The 26,013-nt window shown below is 39.5% G+C and overlaps 1 protein-coding gene across 1 annotated transcript; it reads right to left on the minus strand.

Annotated features, from left to right (window-relative positions):
- Positions 1–758: 758 nt before the first annotated feature.
- LOC118816842 (chitin synthase chs-2-like) lies at positions 759–21,207 on the minus strand. The gene is given in 18 exon segments (XM_036583435.1): positions 759–770; positions 869–968; positions 1,082–1,293; positions 1,440–1,550; positions 4,005–4,069; positions 4,881–4,903; positions 4,998–5,424; positions 7,281–7,469; positions 9,301–9,585; positions 10,170–10,370; positions 12,385–12,620; positions 12,691–12,746; positions 13,704–13,878; positions 16,250–16,402; positions 16,482–16,574; positions 17,138–18,186; positions 20,263–20,404; positions 21,176–21,207. Coding segments are annotated over 18 exon segments (3,561 nt in total).
- Between the last annotated feature and the right edge of the window lie 4,806 nt (positions 21,208–26,013).

The following is a 26,013-nucleotide window of genomic DNA, read 5'->3' on the forward strand; positions in this document are numbered from 1 at the left end:
AAAGCCCAGGCTTTTAGAACAGTTCAGTGCGAGGTATTGCTTCTTTCTAGAGCTACTGAGCATTTATTTCCTGTGTTGTGTTTTCTGGTTTTGACCCCTTTTTGCCTGACCTCTTTTGGATTGTGTTTGCCTGCTGTTATGTTTGTGTGTCTTCACTTGCTGCCTTTTCTGGATTTGACCTGTGCCTGTTTCTTGACAACGATTTTGATTGATGATTCAAACAGTAAAACCTTTTTTGTTCTTTTTATCTGCGACCATCTGAGTGGTTCTGTCACGTTACAAAACACTCCTAACTTCAAACTGCCATTCTGGCTGAATACGCAGATGTTTGTAAATGTGTGGATTTTTGTGACATCACAAAAACAATTAATTAAAAAACAGGAACCAGGCAGTTAAAGGCACATTTTGAAACTTTAATAGTGTTTATATTCAGGGCAGTTTCAAAGAATGATGATTTCATATACTGATAGAAAGAAAGAAAAGTTTTAACAATAATAATATTGATAAATAAAGACAGACAGGAAGGAAAAAACAACAGTAAACAATGCTGAACGGAAAAGTGCAATAGCACAGACACTACATATCCATGAAGTTATGTGTCTGTACTGGTAACAATCCTTTCTATCTTAATTTGTTCAGAGCTATTTAGTGATTAATACAATAAATGTTAGGTTTGCCGCATCGTAGAGACGTTCCCCGTCACGTTTTTCCTCCTCTGGGACATCCACTTGGCACCTTTCAATCAATCCATGATTTTTCTACAGAAAGTTCTGAAAAAACGAACGGAAATTGTCACCAAACATTCACTAAATGTCACAGTACTGAAATTCAACTTAGGCTAACAGTGAAAATAAAGGAGATTCATTACATTTATATCTAGAGGCATGTTCTGATTTTGTCTCATTGCTCTCCTGTTAACGACAGCCTCAGTCCCATTATAAGCAATGAAGTGGATCAAAGTTTGGATTCTGGAAAGAAAAAAATACACAAATCAAGTCAGTTTAGTACTTAACGACACAATATACAAGTACTTAATAATGCTGAACATGATTCAAAACCTGTTCAGTCATGGTTCAGGTACCTGTGCCACAGCATAGCAAAAAACTGGATGATCAGAAGGCCTGCAAAGCCAATGAGGAACATCAGGCCAATGGGATCAATGAAGATCCTCCCGGTATCAGTTCCATTGACAGAGAGTTTCGGGATGTTAATGCACACTGTGGTGCCAATGGCTTGCAGGAAGAAGGTTGCAACGAGCCACAAGGCGTTACAGATGAAGAACACAAATGTTGTCTGAAAATGAGACATACGCAGTTACGCTGGTGCACGTTTAATTAGCATTTTCCATTGTATTGCATGTGGGATCTGAACAGCCAAAGGAATCTACGCTGTCTAAACGCAGACCTGTTTTTATTAACTGATTGTTAACACACACTAACCTTGTTGCGCAGGTCTTTCAGTTCGACTTTTATTTTCTCCTCCTTTGCTTTGTCACTATCTAGAGGTTTCAGGTACTGCTCAATCAGGTCCTCCCAAAACTGTTCTTCCTCCTAAAATGGAATAGAAAATGGTACTTTATTCGCAAGCCATTCATGTTTCAAAACAAATTCTGTTATTCTACAGCTGTCAAACACAAGGCCCGCGGGGCAGATCAGGCCCATGAAACAATCCTATCCGGCCAGCAAAAGTGTTTAAATTTTCTATTAATATTAATCTATTTCACAACACGCTGCACTGCAGTCCCCAGCATGCACTGCAACGCAATATTCCCCCAGTAACAGTCTATGGGATGGCGGTTACACCACAATTCTGCACAGTTCTATATAATTTCACACCAGTGATATCACCAAACACACTAGCTGCATTTCAGCTGCAGTTCAACCAACATAAACACTTAATGTAAGCTCAGCAGCTCAGAAACTGAGCCCAGGTATTAATGAACTTGTAGTAAAGAAAGGATGGCAGGTGTCTAGTTTAAGCAAATAGGTAGGTTTTAAAGACTGAGCTCCTGGGGATGTTTAAATTTTGAATATTTCAAGTATTCATGTCTTATTTCAAGGTCTACCACATGTGCCTATATTTTGTTGTTGACAATTTGGTGTATTTTGAATAAACAATGGTCAGTTTGGTTTATAGTACAATGTTAATTTAAAATGAAATAAAAACGTGTTCTCTGGCCCACAGAACTATTAAGATTTTTTAATATGGCCCTTTTAGTGGTTGAGTTTGACACCCCTGTTTGATAGCATTGTCAAAATACTCAGTCCCGATTGGTCTGTGAGCAGATGTTGCTTTCCAGCATTGAAGCCCAAACAGGTGGGCCATATCACAGAATTTATTGTTTTCGTGATTAATTTTGTCGCTTTATGTCACGACTGAGGATTACCCTTCAGAAAAGGCCTAATGATTCCTGTGAAATAAAAAAAAAGCTTGTAATTTTTTGTTAATTTTTGTTTAATATAACCATCATTGTTATTGTTTTTAATCTCTGCTGTACTGTAGTACTAGTATTCATATTTTGTTGTTAAGTCAACAAACCAACAAACTGGTTAAATTGTGGAAATGTGTCCAATTGGACAGAGTTTTGACTTTTATTATTAACTGAAGGTTTAGCTGTAATAGTGATGGTTTGTAGCTGTATCTGTATGCTTTTTTGAGCATATCATTGATATCGTTGATATCAACAGTATCTAAAGAACAGTGACCGTTGTTCTTGCATGTTTCATTTCAAAGAGATGTAAATAGTCCTGTTTAGTTCTGTGTGGTTTGTGAAATGTTCAGTAAAAATGATTATTTTAGTCAAGATTTTTTGTCAAGATTGGCAATTACTGTTTATCAGAAGTATTTGATCTACATATTGTGCCAAGTTTTGAATTATGTTTATTTGGGTTATTTGGGATGGTTAACACAGATTCAAACAATTCCAAATAGGATTAAGGGGGCCTTGGCCTTTGCTTCCCTTCTAGCAAGGAGGAAGATATTGATTAATTGGAAATCACTGTATCCACCAAAGATCTCACAGTGGCTCTGCAATCTTATGTTCCTCCTTAAATTAGAAAAGATTACGTTTTCATCTAGAAAGGCGTCTGTAACATTCCATAGAACTTGAGATCCCATGACTGCATATTTCGAGAAGCTGAAATGCCTCCCCACTAACTAGCACCCCCCTCCTCTTGTTACTCTTTAGCTTAAATAACTACAATCTCAATATCTATAGGTACAGTAACATGATCCTATTTGTATTCTGTATCTGTTTGTTTTCTTCCCAAGATAATTAATAGTCAAATAATGTACAAGGTACCAGTACTTCCTGACCTAATCATTACTATATGAATATATATTTATTCATTCCTTTTTTTCTAATATTGTTTTAGTTCATGTTATGATGTAAAATGTGGAATGTATACAAGTGTCTGTAATCTTGTATCTGCATAGACCCACAAATAAAAAATAATGTTAAAAAAAAAAATTATATTTGTAGTTTTCGATAGTATTTTGAGGGTAAGTGTGGTTTACTGGCTCATTCTGTTTGTTCCAACTTGTCAAACGTCAGAAAAATTTAATATCATAAAGCATGTTGTGTATCATGACAATATCTTTAAGTATTGTGGTGATATATGCGTGCAATATCACCCACCACTAAGTGCTTTTTTAAAGTAACCCATTTTGCTGAACTGTTTTATTGAACTCCCATAAAGGAATGTCCAAAATGACAGAAGCACTTGAATAAATGAGTCCTGTGGGTCAGGTCAGCATCATTTTGGAAGACACTGAGATTGTTATCAGGACAGAAATGATTTAAAATCACATTTTTTCATCACTCTAGGGACAAGAGAACTGTTATCTTGTAGTTAACCCATTAAATCTAACCAAATCCTGTTTGCTGTATAAAACTTATACTGCTAGTTAGACTGGTGTTGTTACACCAGTAGGCAGCCTTTAACTCTCGACAGTATGTTGTCCCTCATCAGATAACTAATATGCATGCATATTTAAAAACCCACCTCATTAAGACAGTCCTCCTTGAGGGGCAGTTCACCAGAGCTTTCCTTCAGCTGTGTGATGAAGCCTATTTTTATTTTAAAAATTGGTGGTTATACATGCTTAAAGAGCAATTCTACAAATTTCAGCATAATTAAGTGGTTAAGATGTAAACAGAGTGATTTGGTGTGAAACTCTCCGTTCTAGAGTCGGAACCATTCACAGTGGTGGTGACAGGAACCAGATGTCCACCTCTAAAAGCTCCCTCACAGAAAGTTACTACATGTGATGGTTATGAAAAGGCTGCCTGACGCCCAAAACACTGTATTTGAGAGAAGATTTTGGACTAAAATGTATTTTTAAAGTGCATTCATGGTGGGGGTGTAGATGCAGGGTGTTATAAGGTAAAACAGTACCACAGAAAAAGAGTTATTTTTGAGATTTACAACTATTTTATCATCATTAACGTTATATAAAGACTCAGAAGGCACGTGTAGGTTTGCTGGTGGTTTTGGATAGTAAATAAAATGCCTCTATTTGCATTATAGACACTGGGACCTTTGGTTCCTATCACCACCACTGTAAAAAGAAATCACAGATGACTATATTTATGACAGTATTTAAGTCAAATACTGAATTATGTAGAAATGTTGAAAAAAATCAGCGGAATTCTTCTTTAAAAAAATATATATTTATATATTTATACTACAGTTATATGTTTGGCCAGAAATAATCATCCTTGGGGTTAGAAAAAGTTCAACTACAATATTGTCATCCATAATTACTAAGTGTTCATTTGTGGAATGTCTGTCCTTATTAAATGCATTAAACCAAAGAGTTTAAGCCAAAAGAGAGAGAGAGAGAGAGAGAGAGAGAGAGAGAGAGAGAGAGATACTCACAGTTCGTAATGACAGGTGTTCCTCTGAAAAAGCAAGACGGTATACGTTATTTTTCTCTTAAACCATAGCATTGCAGCAGAAAAGATATGGAAAAACAGGTTAGCTATAGAAATGTACTTTTCTTCCTGCTGGGTGGGCACTTCAGTAGCTGCTTCAGGGGCACTTCCACCTGTGACCTGCGAGACGTTGTTCAGAGGTACAGTGCTCACCACCTTCACTTCTTCGCTGACCTGAATCTGCAGGCTGTAGCCGCAGACCTTCAGCAGCTTCTGGCACTTGACGTTCTTCTGGTTCGTCTTGGTGGGCGCCGCGACGGCCTGAGCGCCGGACTCCCGAGTGCCCCAGGACACGTTGTTCATGTTGACCATGGAGTAGATGATCAACAGGAGGTAGCCGCTGGGAATGCAGATGACGTAGAGGAGGCCGTAGATGATGAGGTGGAACTCGTGAGGATGAAGAAGAGCGGTGAAGACGTACATGGCCGTGATGCCGATGAAAAACAAGCCACTTGGTATCATGAAGGTGTTCTGATCCACCATGTCCCCTGAACAAACACAGATAAACAACTATATTCTTTAACTTCTTGTCAATACCAGAGCTGGTTTATGAGGAATCTGGCCCCTTCCTATTTCCCTCATTATATCAAACACATGACTGGAAAACACCTGCGAGCAAGTCCTCAATGAATGGGTGTGAATGTAGATAAACAATTAAAAACAAAACATGAAGATAGTTTCTAATCACTCGCCCAGAACTTTCCTTTAATTTTGAAAAGTAGAAGGATGTATTTCACTGTATTTCCCTAGAAAAGTTTCCTTTTTTCTTCAGCAAACGGATTTTGGGCTGCAGGACTGCCCATCTTGGTTGAACGACTGCATCTGAGGTAAGCGGGAAACTGTGTAAATTAGATTTTAGTGAACTAGTACATGAACATGCTCCACAGCTACATCTAAGATCATCAGATCCAGGATTAATTTCTGTTCCAAGAAGAAAACACGAAAGAAGGGGGATCCACAGTTATCAAATGTAAAAGTTTCTTTTCACTTCAGTTTTAGTCTAGTTTTTATATGTCTTGTATTACTGGACACTTTATAAATAATTATTTACTGTATTTTCTATTTTTAAAAGTTTATTTTCTGAGCTTAAGTTCTTAGTTTCACTTACTGTACAGTTATCAATTATTTATTTTTATAGTTGTTTTATTTTTTTGAGAATTATTTACTGTTTTTTCTCCATGTGAAGCACTTAACCCTTGAGTGGTGTTGGGGTCTGAGGTCCCCATTTTCAATGTTTAGAACCCTATAAACATACAAAGGGTTATTTGAGTGTTCATGGTCATACATGGAACCATTTTCTTTACTAAAGAACCGTTGAAGGACCATGTCTATTAAGTGTGAACTTCATATAATGTAGCTCACAGGGCAGCACTGCTGAAGTGTACTGGGCAAATTATTACTGTGGTTATATTAACATCAACAAAATACCAGTATTAATAACAGGTTAATGACATTTTTAACTTTTAGAAAAACTGAAAGTGATTTTATCCTGTTTTTTCTTTACGTTACGGAATGTTCTGTTCCCTGATTTATTTCTACTCCCTGCTGAACACTGTTAAAATCTTCAGTTACAGTAACGTTAATGTTAGAGTATCACAATGTGTAACAAAAATACTGTGACCCACAGATTTAGGTGCTTGGAATGTTTCCCTGATGTAGAAAGCCAATATTAACTGCTTCGTTAAGCCAAAAGAAAAGGAAGAACATTGAGGTTTTGAGCAGCGTTCGCTGGCCTGTGAGATGCATTGATTATCGAGTGTAGCGTCCAATCATAACTGATTGGTAACTGTCCTAATGGCAGATTTTCACCATAAAACTGTTCAAACAAAGTGGTAGAATTTTTCTGTGGTGACAGATTCTTGGATGATAGCTGACCGTTTCACTTTATTTCACTCCGGTGGTCAGAAGAGTGGCTTCATGGCAAGGTGGCACTGGCCACCCCCAATCAGTGGAGAGATGATGTAATAAAAAGTGGTACGTGGTTACTGAGAGCGGGGACCGTGCTAAAGTCCTCTCTTCATCTCTTGTTTTTAAAGATAATAAGCCACTTCAGTTCATAATTGCTATTAAATCAGTCAAATGTGTTTAAATGTTTTGATATCTACATTTGGATTTTATGTACTGCAGATGCATTTAAGCTTACAGTGAAAAACAGTGTCCTACTTTGGTCCAGGGTCTAAAATATTCCATTAAAAACTATATGAACTACTGCTTTAACACATTTACACCTAGGAGGCCGAGGATGTGCACGATTACTCCAATCCAAACGCACCATTACATCACACAACATACAAACAGCATGAACGCTGTTACAGTATTACACTAGTTCACAACAAAAACCCACCTATAATAGACAGCAGAGTTGCAGTCATCAGAAAAGCGTAGATAACGCTCATGATGGCGGCGATGGTGATTTGTGTGTCCGATTTCGTGTGGCCCAGGTAGAAGCAGATGATCATGTAGATAACAGGAGGAACAATGGCCAGCACAAGGGCGAAATTGGCATCTATCTTCAGGACGAATTTAAAGCTTCCTATAAAACATAAACAAGACAAAAGACATTGTATCAACAAGCACATTACAAATTTGCATATACATTAGATTTATATATTATAAATATTTCAGATAATCTGGTTAGTTAGCTTTTTGTACATTATCCAAAGCCGGTTTGCGGCCCTTGTGCTTAGTGCTTATACACACTTCCAAGATTTTCTCATCTGTGGAAATGAATGTTATTATTGCAAAAGTCTACAACTTTGGATAAACTCTGCAACATGTTCTTTGTCCATATCTATGTTTTCATGTATGTTTGAAGAGCTGGGACCGCATTCACCACTGCAGATTGCTTTTGTGGTTCCTCATTTGACAAACTTGTCATATAAAATGAGTAAAATAAGCCTCTGGCCACAAGTTGCTCATAACATTGTAAATATACCTTTATTTCTATTACTATTTAACAATTTGGGTTCAATGTTTTCATTAATATGACTCCAGTTTTGTGCATTTTGTTGTAAGAAGCTATAAAAAATGAGGAAAAGTTGGAAAAAAAAAATGAAGCTCATAACCAAGTTGACTATATTATATGTAATATAATGAGTAGAATGCCTCAGATTTGAAAAGAGGTGATCAAATCTTGAGGCAGATTACTTTTTGAGAATTATTAACACAATATTGAAACAAACTGAAAATGTTGGAAGTGCAGAATCAACCTGTTGAAACTGAATTGTAATCAAGTGTAAATGTAATTCTTTGCATAACTAATTATTTAATTATGATGTTACATTGAGCAAAAATTATATTAACCATTTTTAAATTTGCCACTGAATAAGATATTAAATAAAATAAAATATTAATAAAATTTTGATACTAATACTAACAAATAAATTATGAGTGTATACTGCTACTATTGAAATGATACTCATATATATATATATATATATATATATATATATATATATATATTTATAATTTTTTAATAATAATGAATGTGCTGCAACATTATTGTTGAATGTGCCATTCAAATATTTTGTGGAGCGCTTTAAATACTGCACAAAAATGTTACTTGAGCGCCCCCTGTGGGGATTCTGAATTATTGTGGAGAAAATTAATTCTGTACATTTCACAAAACGAAGATTACAATCATTAAGAACACATGTGCTGAGACTAGGAACAGTATTAGGGTCAGGATTAGTACCAGGGCTAGGTGTAGGACCAGAGTATATATATATATATAGTATATATAATTTTTAAATAATAATGAATGTGCTGCAACATTATTGTTGAATGTGCCATTCAAATATTTTGTGGAGCGCTTTAAATACTGCACAAAAATGTTACTTGAGCGCCCCCTGTGGGGATTCTGAATTATTGTGGAAAAAATTAATTCTGTACATTTCACAAAACGAAGATTACAATCATTAAGAAAACATGTGCTGAGATTGGGAACAGTATTAGGGTCAGGATTAGTACCAGGGCTAGGTGTAGGACCAGAGTTAAGGTGAGGGAAAAAATCTAATCAGAAGCATTAACAAAGCATCTACAGTGGGCTCTCCAAGTAAAGTGTCAGCCAATACATTGCTTATCATTTATTATGAAATGTTGAAGAAAACATCATAATAAAATATCTTCTGGTCACAGTTTTTCAGTCTATGGTGTGTAAGTTATTACTGAATAAAGCAACCACAGATATGGCAAGTGACAGTTTGCTGCCGCACTTACAAACCACCTAATGTAATGGTTTTGGTGCATGTGCACGTCAAAAATTATAATAGCTTATAAGGCCAGTTAGTTGAAGTAAAGCCAACATAATATCAGGCCATCACTTACGGCTTCCAAATGACAATGATGAAGTCCAGTATTCTCACCTGCAATCATGAGGCAGACCGTAGCCGGGGCCAGAATGGAGGCAGCCATGGTGATGGTCTGGTACAGCATGTAGAGTCTGGATATGGACTTGTTCTTCTCGGCGGTCAGGCCGCCGCTGGACAGGAGGTCCAGAGTGTTGGCCATGGTAGATGGACCCCAGCGGCGTCTCTGGTTGTAGAACTCCTTGAACTCCTGAGGAGCGTTGGTGTAGGAGTCCGACGCCGCGTTGTACTCCACTCTCCAGCCCTGCTGCAGGAGCAGCGTGCACAGCCAGCGGTCCTCACCTTCACAGAGTGAACAGTCAGCGTGCAAACGAACAAACAGGCTCCCTCAGAGGGTCAGTTAACAAAAGCATTTTATAATCGTATAATAATCACTCACAGCACAACTGTGTCAAAAGCTAAATTTACAGTTGACCGCACTCAGTATAAGAGGAGATATTGAACTATGATTTTAACAGGATGAAAAGTTATGCATCCTTTACATTTTTGCCACATTTTGTTGTTTTTTTCGGACGAGAAAAACAAAAAAAATTGGAAGTACAAACTCAAACCTGTTTATACTGAATGTAAATCAAACGTAAATGTAATTTTTTTGTGTAACTACTTACATAATTGCTTGTTTAATAATGTAATTAAACTTAAATATTACATGAAAATGCATAATATCTTTGGATGTAAGATTCAGGGGTGTGTTTTGAGCAAAAATTATGTTAGCCTTCTTAAATTTGCAACTGAATGAGATACTAAATAAAATACCCATAAAAATTATAAAATACTAATAAATATTATTACAGTATACACTACAAGACTACCTGCACCAACACTACCTGCTCAAAAGGTTTACGCAGGTAAGCTTCCATGCTTACCCTGGTCATACTGTACGTAGTGTGCAGCCTCAGTCGGTTTGGTTGTGTATCTCTTCATCACGTTGTCATCCATGAGCGCTGCAGCCCGGAACAGGCTGAAGCAGCCGGGACTGCACAGCACACACCCGAACACGTGCTCCGCCGTCTTCTGGAGCCAGTGACCGACAGCATACTCGAACTTCTGATACCACACCATCGGCCCTGCAGCACGAGTAAAACAAGTATTACATTTATACACAGTCGAGTCACATTATAATGACCACTTCATGTCCACAAGGTGGTGTGGCAGCATTCTGGTCTGGGGAATGTTTTTGTGGTATTCTCTGGGCCCACTCATCCATGTGGAAGGGACTCTGAATCCATCCTTGCAGATCATGTACACCCATACATGTTGATCGTCTTCCCTGGGGCAGATGGGATCTTCCAGCAAGACAATGCGACACGTCACATGGTTAAAAATGTCCGACATTGGTGGGAAGAGCATGATCAAGACTTCAGAGTACTACCCTGGCCCCCTAATTCCCCAGACTTGAACCAAATTGAGCATCTGTGGGACCACCTCGATCATTCATGGATCCTCCCCCACGCCCCCTCCAGCAGCTGTGGGATACACTGTAGTCAGCATGGCTCCATGTGACAACCTACCAGGACCTTATTGAGTCACACCCAGCCCGTCTAGCTGCTGTCCGTGCTGCACACGGCGGTTACTCTGGATATTAGCTGGGGGTCATAATAATATGACTCGACTGTGTATTTATGCACACTTACCCAGAGCGACGCACAGTGTCGTCACGTTACAGATGGGGGCTTTGGGAGTCTTGCCCAAGGACTCTTATTGGTATAGCATTGTGTGGCCAATCTATCCCCAGTCTGCTCTGTGGATGGCAGCGGCATTATCCACTACACTACACCAAGCACAGTCAGTATAAAGAACTTAGGTAGTCAGAAGAACAGCTTTGCTTCCCCTTCTACTCAATGCATTCCAGCCATTGCATGGATTTGTTAAATTCCATCCAGCACACCTGATTTAATTTAACAAAGGACTGATTAGCTGAACCAGGTACCGGACGGCAGCTACAAAGACTGGGCTGCCTCAAGATGATATTTGCTAAGGGTTAAGCTAACTTTATGCCTCATTTGCTGCAGTAACAGCTCTTCTGAGAAGGCTTAGATATAGGAGGACATTGCTGCATTGCTGTGAGGATTTGATTGAGCATTAGTGAGGTCAGGTACTGATGTTGGATGGTCAGTTCTGGATCACTCCAACTCATCCCAAAGGTACTGGATGGAGCTCCATCACTCCAGAGAATGCAGCTCCACAGACCAAAGCTGGGGGGCTTTATGCCCCTCTAGGTCACGCTTGGCAGTGAGCATTGTGACCTTAGGCAGAGAACTTGTAGAGAGGAGAATTACCACTCTGTAATGTCTTCAGGGTTTCTCAAACGCTAGAGGGCGCTCCCAAGCGAGTCCAAAATGAATGGTTTAATATAGTATATGAACAAAATCATAGTTTATAAATGATTAAACATTTTTAATGTAAAAGACTACATTCGTTTCCTGAACACAGAACAGCATAAAACATTTTAACACCACTGTTATATTTTTAAGAGCTTTTAAACTCAAGTTAAAGGAGTTTAAAACAGCGCCTCATGTACGTCCATGATGTCGGTGAGCGCAAACAGCCAATGAGCTGCTCCGCTCGCCAACCAATCAGCACTCAGTAGCAGCAATGTTAGTGCCCTGCTGCTTGAAATACGTTTCATGTAGAAAAAAGGAAACAAACCGGTATGTTTTCTTCGCTTTTTAGTGAAATACATCCATCTACTTCCTACAATTAAAGGAAAGTTCTGGGCGAGTGATTAGATCGTTTTTAGCTGTTTAGCTCCATTTACTCCCATTCATTGAGGACTCCCATTCATTGAGGACTCCCTCGCGGGCGCCCTCTGCTGTTCAGCAGTCCTGTTTTTGATATAACGGGGGAAATAGGAAGAGACCAGGCTCCTCATAAACCAGCTCTGACCTTAAGTTCGTGTGTGGCTGCTCCAGAGCATCCAGCTGGCAACGCTTTTCTATGGAGACTACAGGCTGTTCAATTATAATTGAATGCCTGTGTCGGCATTAAGTGCAGCTTAAAGTAGCAAGTGTGGCATGAGACCTTTGTACAGTCTTAAAAAGTTTATATGGTTGCTCATGCTTAACACAGTATGTCTCTTACCAGTGCCAGTGGGGTGAATCCTGCCAGAGGCGGCGCCCACCTCCGGGTACATCCTGAGTCGGTCCACCAGGAGCATGACAGCAGAAGGCTGGAAATCAGTGTCGCCATCTAGTGCCAGAATGTAGGTGTTCTCTTTGGCTTTCTGGACAGAAGACATAAAGATCTAGCACAATCAGTCACAAAGTTCAGGCTTATGAAAGTGATTTATGCAGTGATGTGCACTGTGCGCCGATTTCCTGAAGTAAAGCTGCCCGTACCCTCAGGCGCTGTACAACGCTTGCTAATTCCTCCTCCCCTTCCTCATACATCTGAAAGTGTGGCCTATTCAGTTTCCATCCTAGCAGGTAGTACAGGTACATAATCTGTAGGGGGAAAACCAGAGTGTAAATCAAACGCCTATAAGGAAACGTCATGACAAAAAAAAGACTTAAAGGGGCTTTAAAACTATGTGGTGTGTTATGCAGTATTCTGTAGCTCATCTTCACATCCCTCAGCCTCATCGGCTCAATTCACGATTTTGTATCACTTTTATGTTGTTCTTCAGCAACGTTCTCTCACTACAATACCCAGCATGCATTTTGGAAATATATCATAGAAACATTATTAGAATTATCTTGACTGCTAGCCACTCTTATTGCATCTTTTGGCAAACTAAATTTATGCCAAAGGCAATTTTTTTGTTTTACCCTTTCATGGAAAACAAGCCAAACTGAGTGAAGGTATCTAGATCGCTTGCTAACATTAGCTTTCAGCTGGTAACAGTAATGTCAGCTAGCTGACTTTTCCTTTTGGAACTGATAGCTTGTGGAATAAATAAATAAATAAATAAACAAAAATCAGCCCACCCATTAAAATCCAACCCAAAACAGCTGTAGTTTCCACCCACCTTCAAAATACATCATCAGAAATCTCAATACCAGTAAATCTCGCTCCAGAGATGACCGCTGTAGGACGCTCACTGTTTAGAACCATGAGTTCTGTATAGAACCATTTCATGCTTAAATGGCATGTAGTATGGTGAAATCATTCTTCAGATTGATGGAGAATGTGTTCTGTAAGGTTCTACATAGAACCACTGCCTTTACTAAAGAACCCTTGAAGAACCATCTTTTTTTTTTAAAGCGTCTCTTTTAACATCTATAATCAAGCTGATTTTTGTTAGCAACAGTACGCAGCCCTGCTCCTGGTGACCTAACACTCGTAGGTGGTCTCACCTGAGTGGCCTAAGACTTTTTCACAGTAATGCAGGTCTTTAGGATCTTTAGTGACTGTACTGCCCCTAGTGTTCAGTGTTGGCGAAGGCAACTACATGAGCTCACCTGAGACCATCTCTTTTTGTGGCGAATTCGGTGCTTATCCTTAAAATGAACAATCAGCGTGTTCCCATGGGGAAGCGTGTACTGCAGGCGACAGCCGTACGGCGTCTGGATGAGCTTCTGCTCAGGGAGAGGTTTTCTCTCCCTGAAACTGCCTTTGCCCTCGTCACTGAATATGCTGTATGTGGACACAAAGTAAAACTGTTACAGGTAGCACATGCAGCACTGTTTACTGCTCAAGAGCTGCCCTGCAACTTTACATACTTTCAGTTCTTCATTTAAATTTAAATTTTAAATGAGCTAACACCAGGTATAACACTGAATTTTACTTGGTTTTATTTGCATTTTACTTGCTCTTATTTGCATATTATTTTGTATCAAGTATTGTATCGAGCACTGTGATACCACATTACTATTAAAAATAAAAAAACAGTATAATTGTAATGCTACTCTAAAATAAAAGGTCTATGATTTATCATTGTTTCCTATACAACAGCAGTACATTATAATTCCTTCCAAAAAATCTGTTTATGTTTAATGACATGCAGCCTTTAAATTTATTTAAATTTAAATTTATTTACATTTAAGTCTTGATTTCAGGGGATTACTGCTATTTATTTATTTACTTATTTATTTATTGGAAAATTTAATTAAGTATCCATCCAAGCCACGTTGGCATATGTGACGTTTTGCTGGTATGTTAAAAAAAAATCAGTATTTCTGCATAATTAAAAGGTTAAGATGTAAACAGCCATTCAGAGTGGTTTGGTGGGAAATGCTCCGTTCTAGAGAAACTTACCGAGTCAGAAAATTAGTCTAGCCACATCTATGTTTAAGTGGGAAATCCACCAAATGTTTTCAAGATTTCTGCATCATTAAAAGGCAACAATGCAAACAGAGTCGTTCAGAGTGGTTTGGTGGGAAATGCTCTGTTCTAGAGAAACTTACAGTGTCAGAAAATTATTAGATGAAAATGGTCATAAACATGTTGCCTGACTGCTTTATGACCGTTTTGAGATTAGAGTTTTTACAGGTTTGGGCCTAAAATGTTTTTATTTTTTTAAATCTGTTCAAGGAAGAGAGTGAACGTTGTGTTTGAGGAAAAATAGTCCCCAAAGAAAACTTATATTTTCAGATTTTGCCATCCTATATAAACAAAAAATATACCAAAAAGTCACTGGGTTCACTGGTGGTTCTGGATGATAAATAAAAAGACCATATTTGTGTTACAGACATCCTGATCTCATGATCTCATCACCACTGCACAGAAATCCAAGTCAGGTTTATCTATAACCAAGCATTTCTAACCAACCTATTCTTTGACTTGTTTTACATTTTGCAAAAGTTTTGAAAAATTGGTGGAATTTCCCTTTAACAATGAAATCTCTCTTTCAAATTCCAGAATGGGGTGTATCCCTTTAATTCTATTATAACTCATGCGTTGATCTATTCCTGCCACTGAACCATTTGGTTGTACACTTTAAGGCATGTACATAATGTCCTGAGCACACAAAGTAAAACTGTTACAGGTAGCACATGCAGCACTGTTTACTGCTCAAGAGCTGCCCTGCAACTTTACATACTTTCAATTCTTTATTTGAATTTAAATTTTAAATGAGCTAACACCAGGTATAACACTGAATTTTACTTGGTTTTATTTGCATTTTACTTGCTCTTATTTGCATGTTACTTGCTCTTATTTGCATATTATTTTGTATCAAGTATTGTACCGAGCACTGTGATACCACATTACTATTAAAAATAAAAAAAACATAAATGTAATGCTACTCTAAAATAAAGGTCTATGATTTATCGTTACTTCCTATGCAATAGCAGCACATTATAATTCCTTCCAAAAAATCTGTTTATGTTTAATGACATGCAGCCTTATATTTAAATTTAAGTCTTGATTTCAGGGGATTACTGCTATTTATTTATTTACTTATTTATTTATTGGAAAATTTAATTAAGTATCCATCCAGGCCACATTGGCATATGTGACATTTTGCTGGTATGTTAAAAAAAAATCAGTATTTCTGCATAATTAAAAGGTTAAGATGTAAACAGCCATTCAGAGTGGTTTGGTGGGAAATGCTCCGTTCTAGAGAAACTTACCGAGTCAGAAAATTATTAGATGAAAATGGTCATAAACATGTTGCCTGATTGCTTTATGATAGTTTTGAGATTAGAGTTTTTACAGGTTTGGGCCTAAAATGTTTTTATTTTTTAAATCTGTTCATGGAAGAGAGTGAACGTTGTGTTTGAGGAAAAATAGTCCACAAAGAAAACTTATATTTTCAAGATTTTGCCATCCTGTATAAACAAAAAATACACCAAAAACTCTCTGGGTTCACTGGTGGTTCTTGATGATAAATAAAAAGACCATATTTGTGTTACAGATATCCTGATCTCATGATCTCATCACCACTGCACAGAAATCCAAGTCAGGTTTATCTATAACCATATAGGCATTTCAAACCAACCTATTCTTTGACGGAACCATTTGGTTGTACACTTTAAGACATCTACATAATGTCCTGAGCACTTACATATAAACCTCTCTGATGACCTCCGCCAGAGTCTCTGCATACTCGTTTACGTGCCGCTCGCCATCTTTTTGTTTGAAGGCATCGTCGAAGTAGATATGAGACTCGAAGGCAACATCACTGAATTGGTTTTTCTTCGGTCTAAATTTATCCAGCCTGGAAGACAAAGAAAACCTCTGACCTCTGGTTCTTTGTGTTTTGAACACAACAACAATCTCCCCTGTGTTATTATTACCGGAACATCGAGATGATCATCTTCATCATTTCGTCATAGGTCTCATGCCACATGGTTGCGCAGAGGTAGATGGCCATCTTCTCCTTCTCTTTACTGTTGAAAAGACAAGGCCATAAATAAATAATGTCAGCAAATTTATTTATAAAGCACATTTAAAACATTTTACCAAAGTGCGATACATAATTAAGAACATCAATATACAAATATGACACAGACCCACTGCCATATCATTTACATGCCCAAAGTATTTCAGAACAGTAGGTCTGTTTATGTTATATATTATATATTTGGCAATTAATCATCACCTATAATTCCATGACTGAGCAACTTTCAGAGCTTCTCTTTCTAAGTTTTTGCTTCGATTTTTGTACATTCGGGTTAAACGCGATATGTATTCAAGTTAAAATTACGTCTGCACAAATGCAGAAATATAATTCAGCTTTTAGGCACCCACATCTAAGGCTACGTTCATATTACAAGCCTCATTGCTCGAATCCGATATTTTGCTCACATACTAGATACGTGTCCGATCTAGGACCACATATGAAAGTGGCTCAGGTCAGATTTGAAAAGATCAGATCTGAGTCACATTAGGGCAAAAAATAGGATTTCTTCCACTTCAACCCGGTAATGTGAACACGGCCTAAATACAGTACCTGTTATGCCTTAGTTGGTGCACCACCTCAAACCTGGTGTTGAGCAGCATAGACTGGTCAATGAACGCTGCCTCGTACAGGCTGCGCACAAACAGATCTTTTGTCCTCTCAATGCGATTCGTGCCCAGGAACCAGATGTAGAGTGTGCAGAGCACCAGTCCAACCCACCAGCTGACCAAGGAGCTGCCCAGCAGAGCGTAGCCCACCACCGATCCCTCCGAGTAGACAGTCTGGCCGCAGACTCTGAGGGTCAAATCTGTCACCATCTGCTTCATGATGCCTAGCCCTGATCCGTTGACCTGAACAAAGACGCTACAGTATTCGGCAAATGTGCCATTGGAAGGATCACCATCATTAAACTGCAGATAGGGTATCCAGACGGCCAGAATGAAGGCAGCCAGGGCAGCCGGAGATACAAAGATCAGTGGAAGGACGAAACTGCGGCGGACCGCGTGCATTTTGCAGGCCAACACAGCCACCCAGCGGCACAGGGCTGACGACAGGACCTGGATTGCGAAGAGACTCAGGACCACAGTCTTGGTGGATGAATCGATCAACAGGACTGATGACCATTCCTGTTTTGAGAGCTTCACAAATGCTCCCAGGACGCTGGAGATCACGGCAATTCGCACCACACTGGACACGATGCCGACCAGATTCCGTGACCTTTTGATGTCCCGGATGGTGTTCTTGAAGAAGGTAATCTGGAAAAGCATGGCGTAGTTCTCCCACCAGCTCAGAGAGACCAGGAAAGTGCTTCCTATTGCCAACCCCACAAACAGAGCCATCTCCTGCCTTCTGCTCCCCTCTCTAAGGTAGTTTACGGCGAAGAAGGTGAAGCCGGCGATCAGGAGGACTACAGAGAGCGAAGAGGTTCCTATAAATTGCCTCCTTCCATGCGCAACCATATTTGCAACCACCTGCAGGACAGCCGATGATGTGGCAATGCCGCTCAGAAGCATCACGTTAGTCAGAATGTCGAAATTCGGCATGCAGACCAGGGTGAGGACAGCTGAGCCCAGAGCAACCAAAGATTCCACCAAGACAACCTGCAGAGAGAAGGTCAGACACAGGGATAAGTAATTAGAAACATGGACCACTTGCCAAACAGGCAACTGAGACTATGTAATCATTGCCAGTTTCACTCAGTAGTTACCCAAGTTTGGCATTGATGCCAAAAATAAAAAATCAGTATAGTGGCATATACGTGTGTAACAAGTTTCAAAGTTTTATTTGTCACATACATAGTCATACACGGAACAACCAACAGTAAAATGCTTGGATAACTGCCCGCTCACATAAAGCAATAAGGTAATAAGAACAGTAGTCAAATAGAAGAACAATATCACAGAAAATATATCCAACAAAATATCCATCTATGAAATATACACTATAAACACAATGAAGATATGAAATGTGCAATGTACACATGGCATTGTTGGAAGTAAAGTGCAATGTGCAAAATGTGCAAAGTGAAAGAGCAACATAATGCTGTGCAACTGAGCAGGAGGTGGTATAAATGAATGTTAGTGGTCAATGTTTACTGCAGAGTCCCGAGTGTGATGGGTGTGTATGCGTAGTACATGATTCTAATGTGCTAGTTCTGTGCAACTTCACACAAATGTATCACTGCTGTCAGAACAAAACCTTCTATCTCCATTTTTAGCATTTTGCAGGTTCTGACATAATTAAAAAATGTTTATTATCCTTTACATTTTGTGTAAATTTCATGCTGAATGGACCAAAATAAATGGCACAAAATAACTTGGAAAAACGTCTGGTTCCATTGACTTGCATCAAAAGTAAAGTATGTTTTGTCCTTCTCCTGCAAAGTTAGCATTGTGGAGATGCAAGTTTTTTTTTTCAAAAGCAGTGATAATGATATTAATAATCATATTAAATAATAAGAAGCTGTAAAAATAAAATAAACAGGAGGAAAGCGTTGACTCAGCATGCTACTCATCTAGACGGAGCGAGGCTAATTATGCTCTTTTGGTCTCCCAGCCACGGTTGGCTGCGGGATCACTGGGATCTAACTGACGGTCTCCCATCCATAGGACCAGCTCTTAGATGGGTGCACCAACTTAAAATAACTCACTCCTGCTGAAAAAATTTGCTACTCACCCATATGAGAGTTTGTTTCGATGCCGTTTTTGAGTCCTTAAACGTAATCTTCCATACGCTCTTCATCAGTGTTAAAACACTTGGAGCAATTAAAAGGCACCCGATGAAAAGCAGGGCATATGGTTTGTTGTTTATGGTTTTTGAGGCTTTGTTGGAGAGGCTTATTAGTAACAACAGGGATGTCTATAATCAGAGAGATGAGAAATGATAAATAAATGTAAAGATACATATTACCATTGGTATAGTCCTTTAAGCAATGCATATACTACAGTGAGCCATAACATTAAAATCACCTCCTTATTTCTACACTCACTGTCCACTTTATCAGCTCCACTAACCATAAAGTTTCACTCAGTAGTTCTACAATTACAGACTGTAGTCCATCTGTTTCTCTGCATACTTTGTTACCCTGTTCTTCAGTGGTCAGGACCACCACAGGGCAGGTATTATTTGGGTGGTGGATCATTCTCAGCACTGCAGTGACACTGATGTGGTGGTGGTGTGTTAGCGTGTGTTGTGCTGGTACAAGTGGATCAAACACAGCAGTACAACTGGAGTTTTTAAACACCTCAGTGTCAGTGCTGGACTGAGAATAGTCCACCAACCAAAAATATCCAGCCAACAGTGTCCTGTGACCACTGATTAAGGACTAGAGGATGACCAACACAAACTGTACAGCAGCAGATGAGCTATTGTCTCTGACTTCACATCACAAGGTGGACTGAAAAGGTAGGAGTGTCTAGTAGAGTGGACAGTGAGTGGACAGTGTTTAAAAACTCCAGCAGCACTGCTGTGTCTGATCCACTCATACCAGCACAACACACACTAACACACCACCACCACGTCAGTGTTACTGCAGTGCTGAGAATGACCCATCACCCAAATTTGACCTGCTCTGTGGGGGTCCTGAGTGTAGAAACAAGGAGGTGGACATAATGTTATCACTGATCGGTGACTTTAACATGTGGTCAGCATTATCATAAACATGCTTAAAGACTCACTTTGCTGAAGAAGGCCAGTGCAAATACTAAGATTCCTACAAAGGTACAGGTGACGAACTGGATGATACTCAAGCTCTTCCGAACTTTCTGCTCATCCTGAATGATGGGCACCTCCTTAGCAACATCCCAGGCTTGCCTGCGCCTACAAGACACCACACGGAGTTCTTAACCGTTTTAAACTGTAGTCTAGCCACATCTATGTTTAAGTGGGAAATCCACCAAATGTTTTCAAGATTTCTGCATCATTAAAAGGCAACAACGCAAAAAGAGTCGTTCAGAGTGGTTTTGTGTGAAATGCTCCGTTCCAGAGAAACTTACAGTCAGAATTGTTCACAGTGGAGGTGATAGGAACCAGATGTCCACCTCTAAAAGCTCCCTTACAGAAAGCTATTACATAAAATGGTTATGAATACATTGCCTGATAACATTGTTTTTATGATAAAACTCCATTCTTTGTGAAGGATCATTCGGAGAAACTAGTTCTTAAAAAACTTTTTTTTCCAGATTTACCATCATCAACTTTACATATAAACACTCAGAAGAGAAGTTTAGGTTCACTGGTGGTTTTCATAGCAAATAAAATGTCTATATTTGTGTTGTAGTCATGATGACCCCTGGTTCCTATCACCACCACTGTAAAGAAATCTGAACCATTTCACACCAAACCACTCTGAATTATATTGTTTACATCTCCATAACTTAGTTATGCAAACATTTTGAAAAAAAGGTGAGATTTCTGTTTATGATTATATTTATGAAATATACAATTCACAACACTGTTCTACATTACCTAATAAACAAATAGATTTTTTAAAAATTACATAACTTCTGACAACGCAAGATGCGGCTTTTGATCATCATTAAACAAGTTATGGCAAAATCAACACAAGCAAAGACTGAAACAGAAGCCTACCTGAGCTCCTTCTGCATCTCCTTGTCATGCATGCTTGCGCTGTGTCAAAGTGACAAGGCAACGCAGCGAATCAAAAATATATAGCAGGTGTTTACCCATATATAATGAGCTATTTGGGACTTTACATACAGGTATGTGTTTTGTTTGGTGAGGAGACAGATATTCTTTTGTGAAGATTCACCTCATAAAAGTTTGGTCCATAATGATATGCATCTAAGGGTATAATTAAGTTTTATATGACAGTCATATCTGCATTATAATGGACTGAATTCTCTCAGTGTCACAGATGACAATCAACATTTACACGAAACTGCTGATGGGCTCTTAGCTCTGAGATCTCTTGCTTTGTGAATAGCAGCCAATGTCTGAGCCTGGCTGTAACACTGAGACGACATTCGTTTCTTAACTGAAAATGATTAAAACCTTTCATTAAAACATTACAGTTGTTGTTTTGAGCATTGTGGTTATTCTCCCTATAAATCTAGGTAGAAAATGGTCTGACAAATGTTGTAGAATAATGTGCACTCGCAATTACTATCATGATATCTTATGCTTTATTAAAACACCGTGAAAACAATAAACTGTGTTTTTTAAAGGTAATGCCATTCAATCATTGAGACTGTAAACAGAGTGTTTCAGAGTGGTTTGGTGTGAAATGGTTCAGATTTCTTTACAGTGGTGGTGAAAGGAACCAGGGGTCACCAATATAGACATTTTATTTACTATAGAAAACCACCGATGAACCTACATTAGTGTGTTTATATGGAATGATAATGATGGGAAAACAGTGTTTAAAAACTCGCACCAGCGCAACACACCCACCACATCAGTGTTACTGCAGTGCTGAGAATGACCCACCACCCAAATAGTACCTGCTCTGTGGGGGTCCTGACCATTGAAGAAAAGAGTAACAGAGTATGCAGAGAAACAGATGAACTACAGTCTGTAACTGCAGAACTACAGAGTGAAACTATACGGTCAGTGGAACTGATAAAACGGACAGTGAGTGTAGAAACAAGGTATCTAATGAAGTGCTCAGCAAGTGTACGTTATAAAAATCTGTCTCTACTAAACCCCATCAAACAGGAAGGTATGTACAATTAACCAAACGCAATACAGCCTAACGCATGATGGTTTCATAATTATGTTACATGCCATCAATTAGCAAGCTAACACCAAACTTCCTCATGCTGTTGGTATGCTATGAAGAGGAAACATAATACAACTTTCACTCCTCAATTCTTAATTCTTATTTCTGATTTGGTAGGCCTGTGATATCTGTGGCTTCGCCCCTGAGTAGGAAACTACCACATTAGCAACAACTGTGCTCTTTCTACATTGGCTGTGTTTACATGCAAAGATTTTTGCCAATCTTATTAAATACATTCCGATTATAGATGAAGACTGAGGTGTTTAAATTCTCACTCTACTCAACAATCTGATTAAAATCTCATGTGCACTACATGTTTACATGCTCACTACAAGTAATCCGATCCAAAATGATGCACATGCGTAGAGAACCGCTTAGTGTAGACGTTACCATGACAACGAGCATCACGTGAGTCCAGTCAGAGTGAGACGAGCAGCAGTGAGCAGTGCTTGTGTTTTTAATTGCTTTAAAACAATGTCAGACTCAGGAAAACGTCCTTCACATGTCCTTATTAAAGAAGGCCGAGAGGAAGACGTCGTGTTCTGAGACACATAAGCTGGACATCCATCCCACTGCCATCTTTTAAAGATCAGAGCATAAACTTCGTCTCCTCTGCATTCCAGTTTCTGCTCCGCCATGTTGAACGGTATAAACTTACACTATGAAAATCTGACTCTGTAAGTTTCTCTAAAATGAGGAAATTTAACTTTAAGGCATTCTGTACAGCTTTGTTTACATTTTTTGGTTTAATTATGCAGAATGTTTGAAAAATCGGTGGATAGGATCAATAATGTCATGTATTTTTTGATAAGTTTTTGGTACTTCGAGATCAATATCATTCAGATTACAATGGCACTATGTCTCCATTCCATTCTTCAATTCCTGTCACTTAGAGTTGCTCTGATCTGCATGTATAAGTATTACATCTGCATTCTGTAGAATATTTGGTTTAAATTAACTATTTGGGTCTTCATAAAAACTGTACTGGTTATTCTACTGGGAGTAGGAGTAGGAAGGGGTGTCACCACGTCGCCGATCAGCTTGCCGTTTCTGTCTCCGGAGTACCGCTTCGATCCGCTGATGGGTCTCCTCCCATGCCTGTTCACTGCAAGACATCCAGGACTCAACAGCAGGAACTTCAGAGGGAGTGGCTGTCCATGGCATAAGAGGGGGCTGATAACCATACATACACTGGAACGGAGTCAGATTAGTAGTGGAACTAGTGAGAGAGTTCTGAGCTCTCTCTGCCCATGGTAAGTATCTGTGCCAGTCATGTTGGTTGTTATGACAATAAAGTCTTAATTTGCCTAGTTCCTGGTTTGCTCTCTCACATTGACCATTAGATTGGGGATGGTAACCAGATGTCAAACTAACTGAGATTCCTAATCTTTCCATGAACGTTCTCCAAACTTGTGATGTGAACTGAGTGCCTCTATCAGACACGATATCCTCTGGGATACCAAACAGACGAAATACATGATTAAACAGGCATTCAGTAGTTTCTAGAGCATTAGGTAGGTGAGAGAAAGGAATGAAGTGTACACCTTTGGAAAATCGGTCAACCATTGTCAAAACAACAGTGTAACCTTCTGATATAGACAAGTCAGTGACAAAATCTACTGCGATATGAGACCAGGGAGGAGAAGGTATGGGTAATGGCATTAGTTTGCCAACAGGTAGCGTGCAGGAAGTGTTACATTGAAAGCAGGTCGAACACGATGCTACAAACCGATGGATATCAGCGACCATGCTCTCCCACCAACATTTCGACGACAGCAACTGGTGAGTGCGGGTTTCTCCCTGGTGGCCCGAGGTAAGGGAAGAGAGGGCCCAGGTAATGAGACGGTCACGAAATGCACCGGGCACGAATTTCTTGTCCCTGGGACACAAGGAGGGCGGCATATTGCGATTATTATGTTCGCCGATTTCCGAATCTGTTTCCCAATGAACAGGCGCGAGTATTAGTTTGGGTTCTAAGACTGTTTCTGGTGCACCAGACTCTATACCCTCATTGTCAAAGATACGAGATAACGCATCAGCTTTTGTATTACGTGAACCCGGACGATAAGTGATGGTAAACTGAAATCTCGAGAAGAACAGAGACCAACAAGCTTGTCGTGAGTTTAGTCATTTTACGGAACACAGATATTCAAGGTTTTTATGATCAGTCAAAACCAGAAACGGATGCTGAGCATCCTCCAGCCAATGCCGCCATTCTTCAAAGGCTAATTTCATAGCCAGCAATTCACGGTCTCCTATACCATAATTCTGTTCTGCCGGTGACAACTTGTGGGAAAGTAACAGGATACAGTTCAGCAGGTTCACCAAGGTGTTGAGACAGGACAGCTCCAACCCCCACATTAGAAGCATCAACTTCAACAATGAAAGGTTTAGAGGGATCAGGGTGTTTTAGCAGGGGAGCTGAGGTCAACGTGTCCTTAAGGCACTGAAAAGCAATCTCAGCCTGGTTATTCCACATCAATCTTTTAGCTCCCCCCCTTCAACAAAGCAGTGAGAGGATGAACCTGCGGTAAAAGATAGCAAAACCAAGAAATCGTTGCCGCTCCTTCACAGTAGTAGTCACAGGCCAGTTAACCACTGCAGACACTTTATCATCCATGAAAACACCATCAGCACTTATGACATAGCCTAGGAAAGGGGTCTCAGACAAATGAAATTCACATTTCTCCCCTTTCACAAACAATTGGTTATCCGACAAACGGGACAGGACCTGGCGAACCTGTTTAACATGGGTAGGAAGGTCAGGTGAGTAAATCAAAATGTCATCAATATAGGCGATGACAAAACTCCCCAACATATCCCGGAGCACATCATTAATGAATGATTGGAACACTGAGGGGGCGTTTCGGAGCCCAAAAGGCATAACAAGGTACTCACAGTGCCCCCTAGTGGTGAGAAACGCAGTCTTCCATTCATCACCTTCTTTAATCCTAATCAAATTGTAGGCACTACGTAAGTCAAGTTTAGTGAAAACCTTAGCCCCACGTAACTGCTCCAGAGCAACTGGCACGAAAGGATAGGCTTTGGTGATGTTATTCAACCCCCCACAGTCTATGCACGGACGAAGTCCTCCATCTTTCTTCTGCACAAAGAACCCTGCAGCTGCCGGATATGTGGATGGACGAATGAATTCTTGATCCAAGGCCTCCTGCACGTACTCCTCCATGGCAACCTCCACTGCCTGATTGAGGGGATAAATATGAGAATTGGGAGGTAATTCGTTGTCTAATAGTTCAACAGAACAGTCATATTCTCTATGAGGGGGCTATTTTGTAGCATTAACCTTGTCAAAGACCTCAGCCAGATCAGCATATTCAGGGGGAATATTAAACTGCGTGTGCACAGCTGGACTCTCCACGAACGTGGAGTTAGCACAAATAGTAGGGGTTTGTAAACAGTTTTCAAAACAATATGGGGACCATGACAGGATCTCCTTGCGGGACCAGGAGATTTTAGGATCATGTGTCTTCAGCCAGGAGAGACCTAAAATTACAGCATAGTCAGTGGTTTCAAGTAAGAAAAAAACAGATATCCTCAACATGGAGAGCACTAACATTCATTTTCACTAGACGTGTTTTATGAGTCACTCTCCCTAATCCAATGGGTCCCCCATCCACGGCTGACAGTCGCAAAGGTGTGGGCAGCGGTTCTTTCTCAATCCCCAACT

The sequence above is a fragment of the Colossoma macropomum genome, unplaced genomic scaffold (genome assembly GCF_904425465.1).
Source record: "Colossoma macropomum unplaced genomic scaffold, Colossoma_macropomum, whole genome shotgun sequence".
NCBI lineage: Eukaryota > Metazoa > Chordata > Actinopteri > Characiformes > Serrasalmidae > Colossoma > Colossoma macropomum.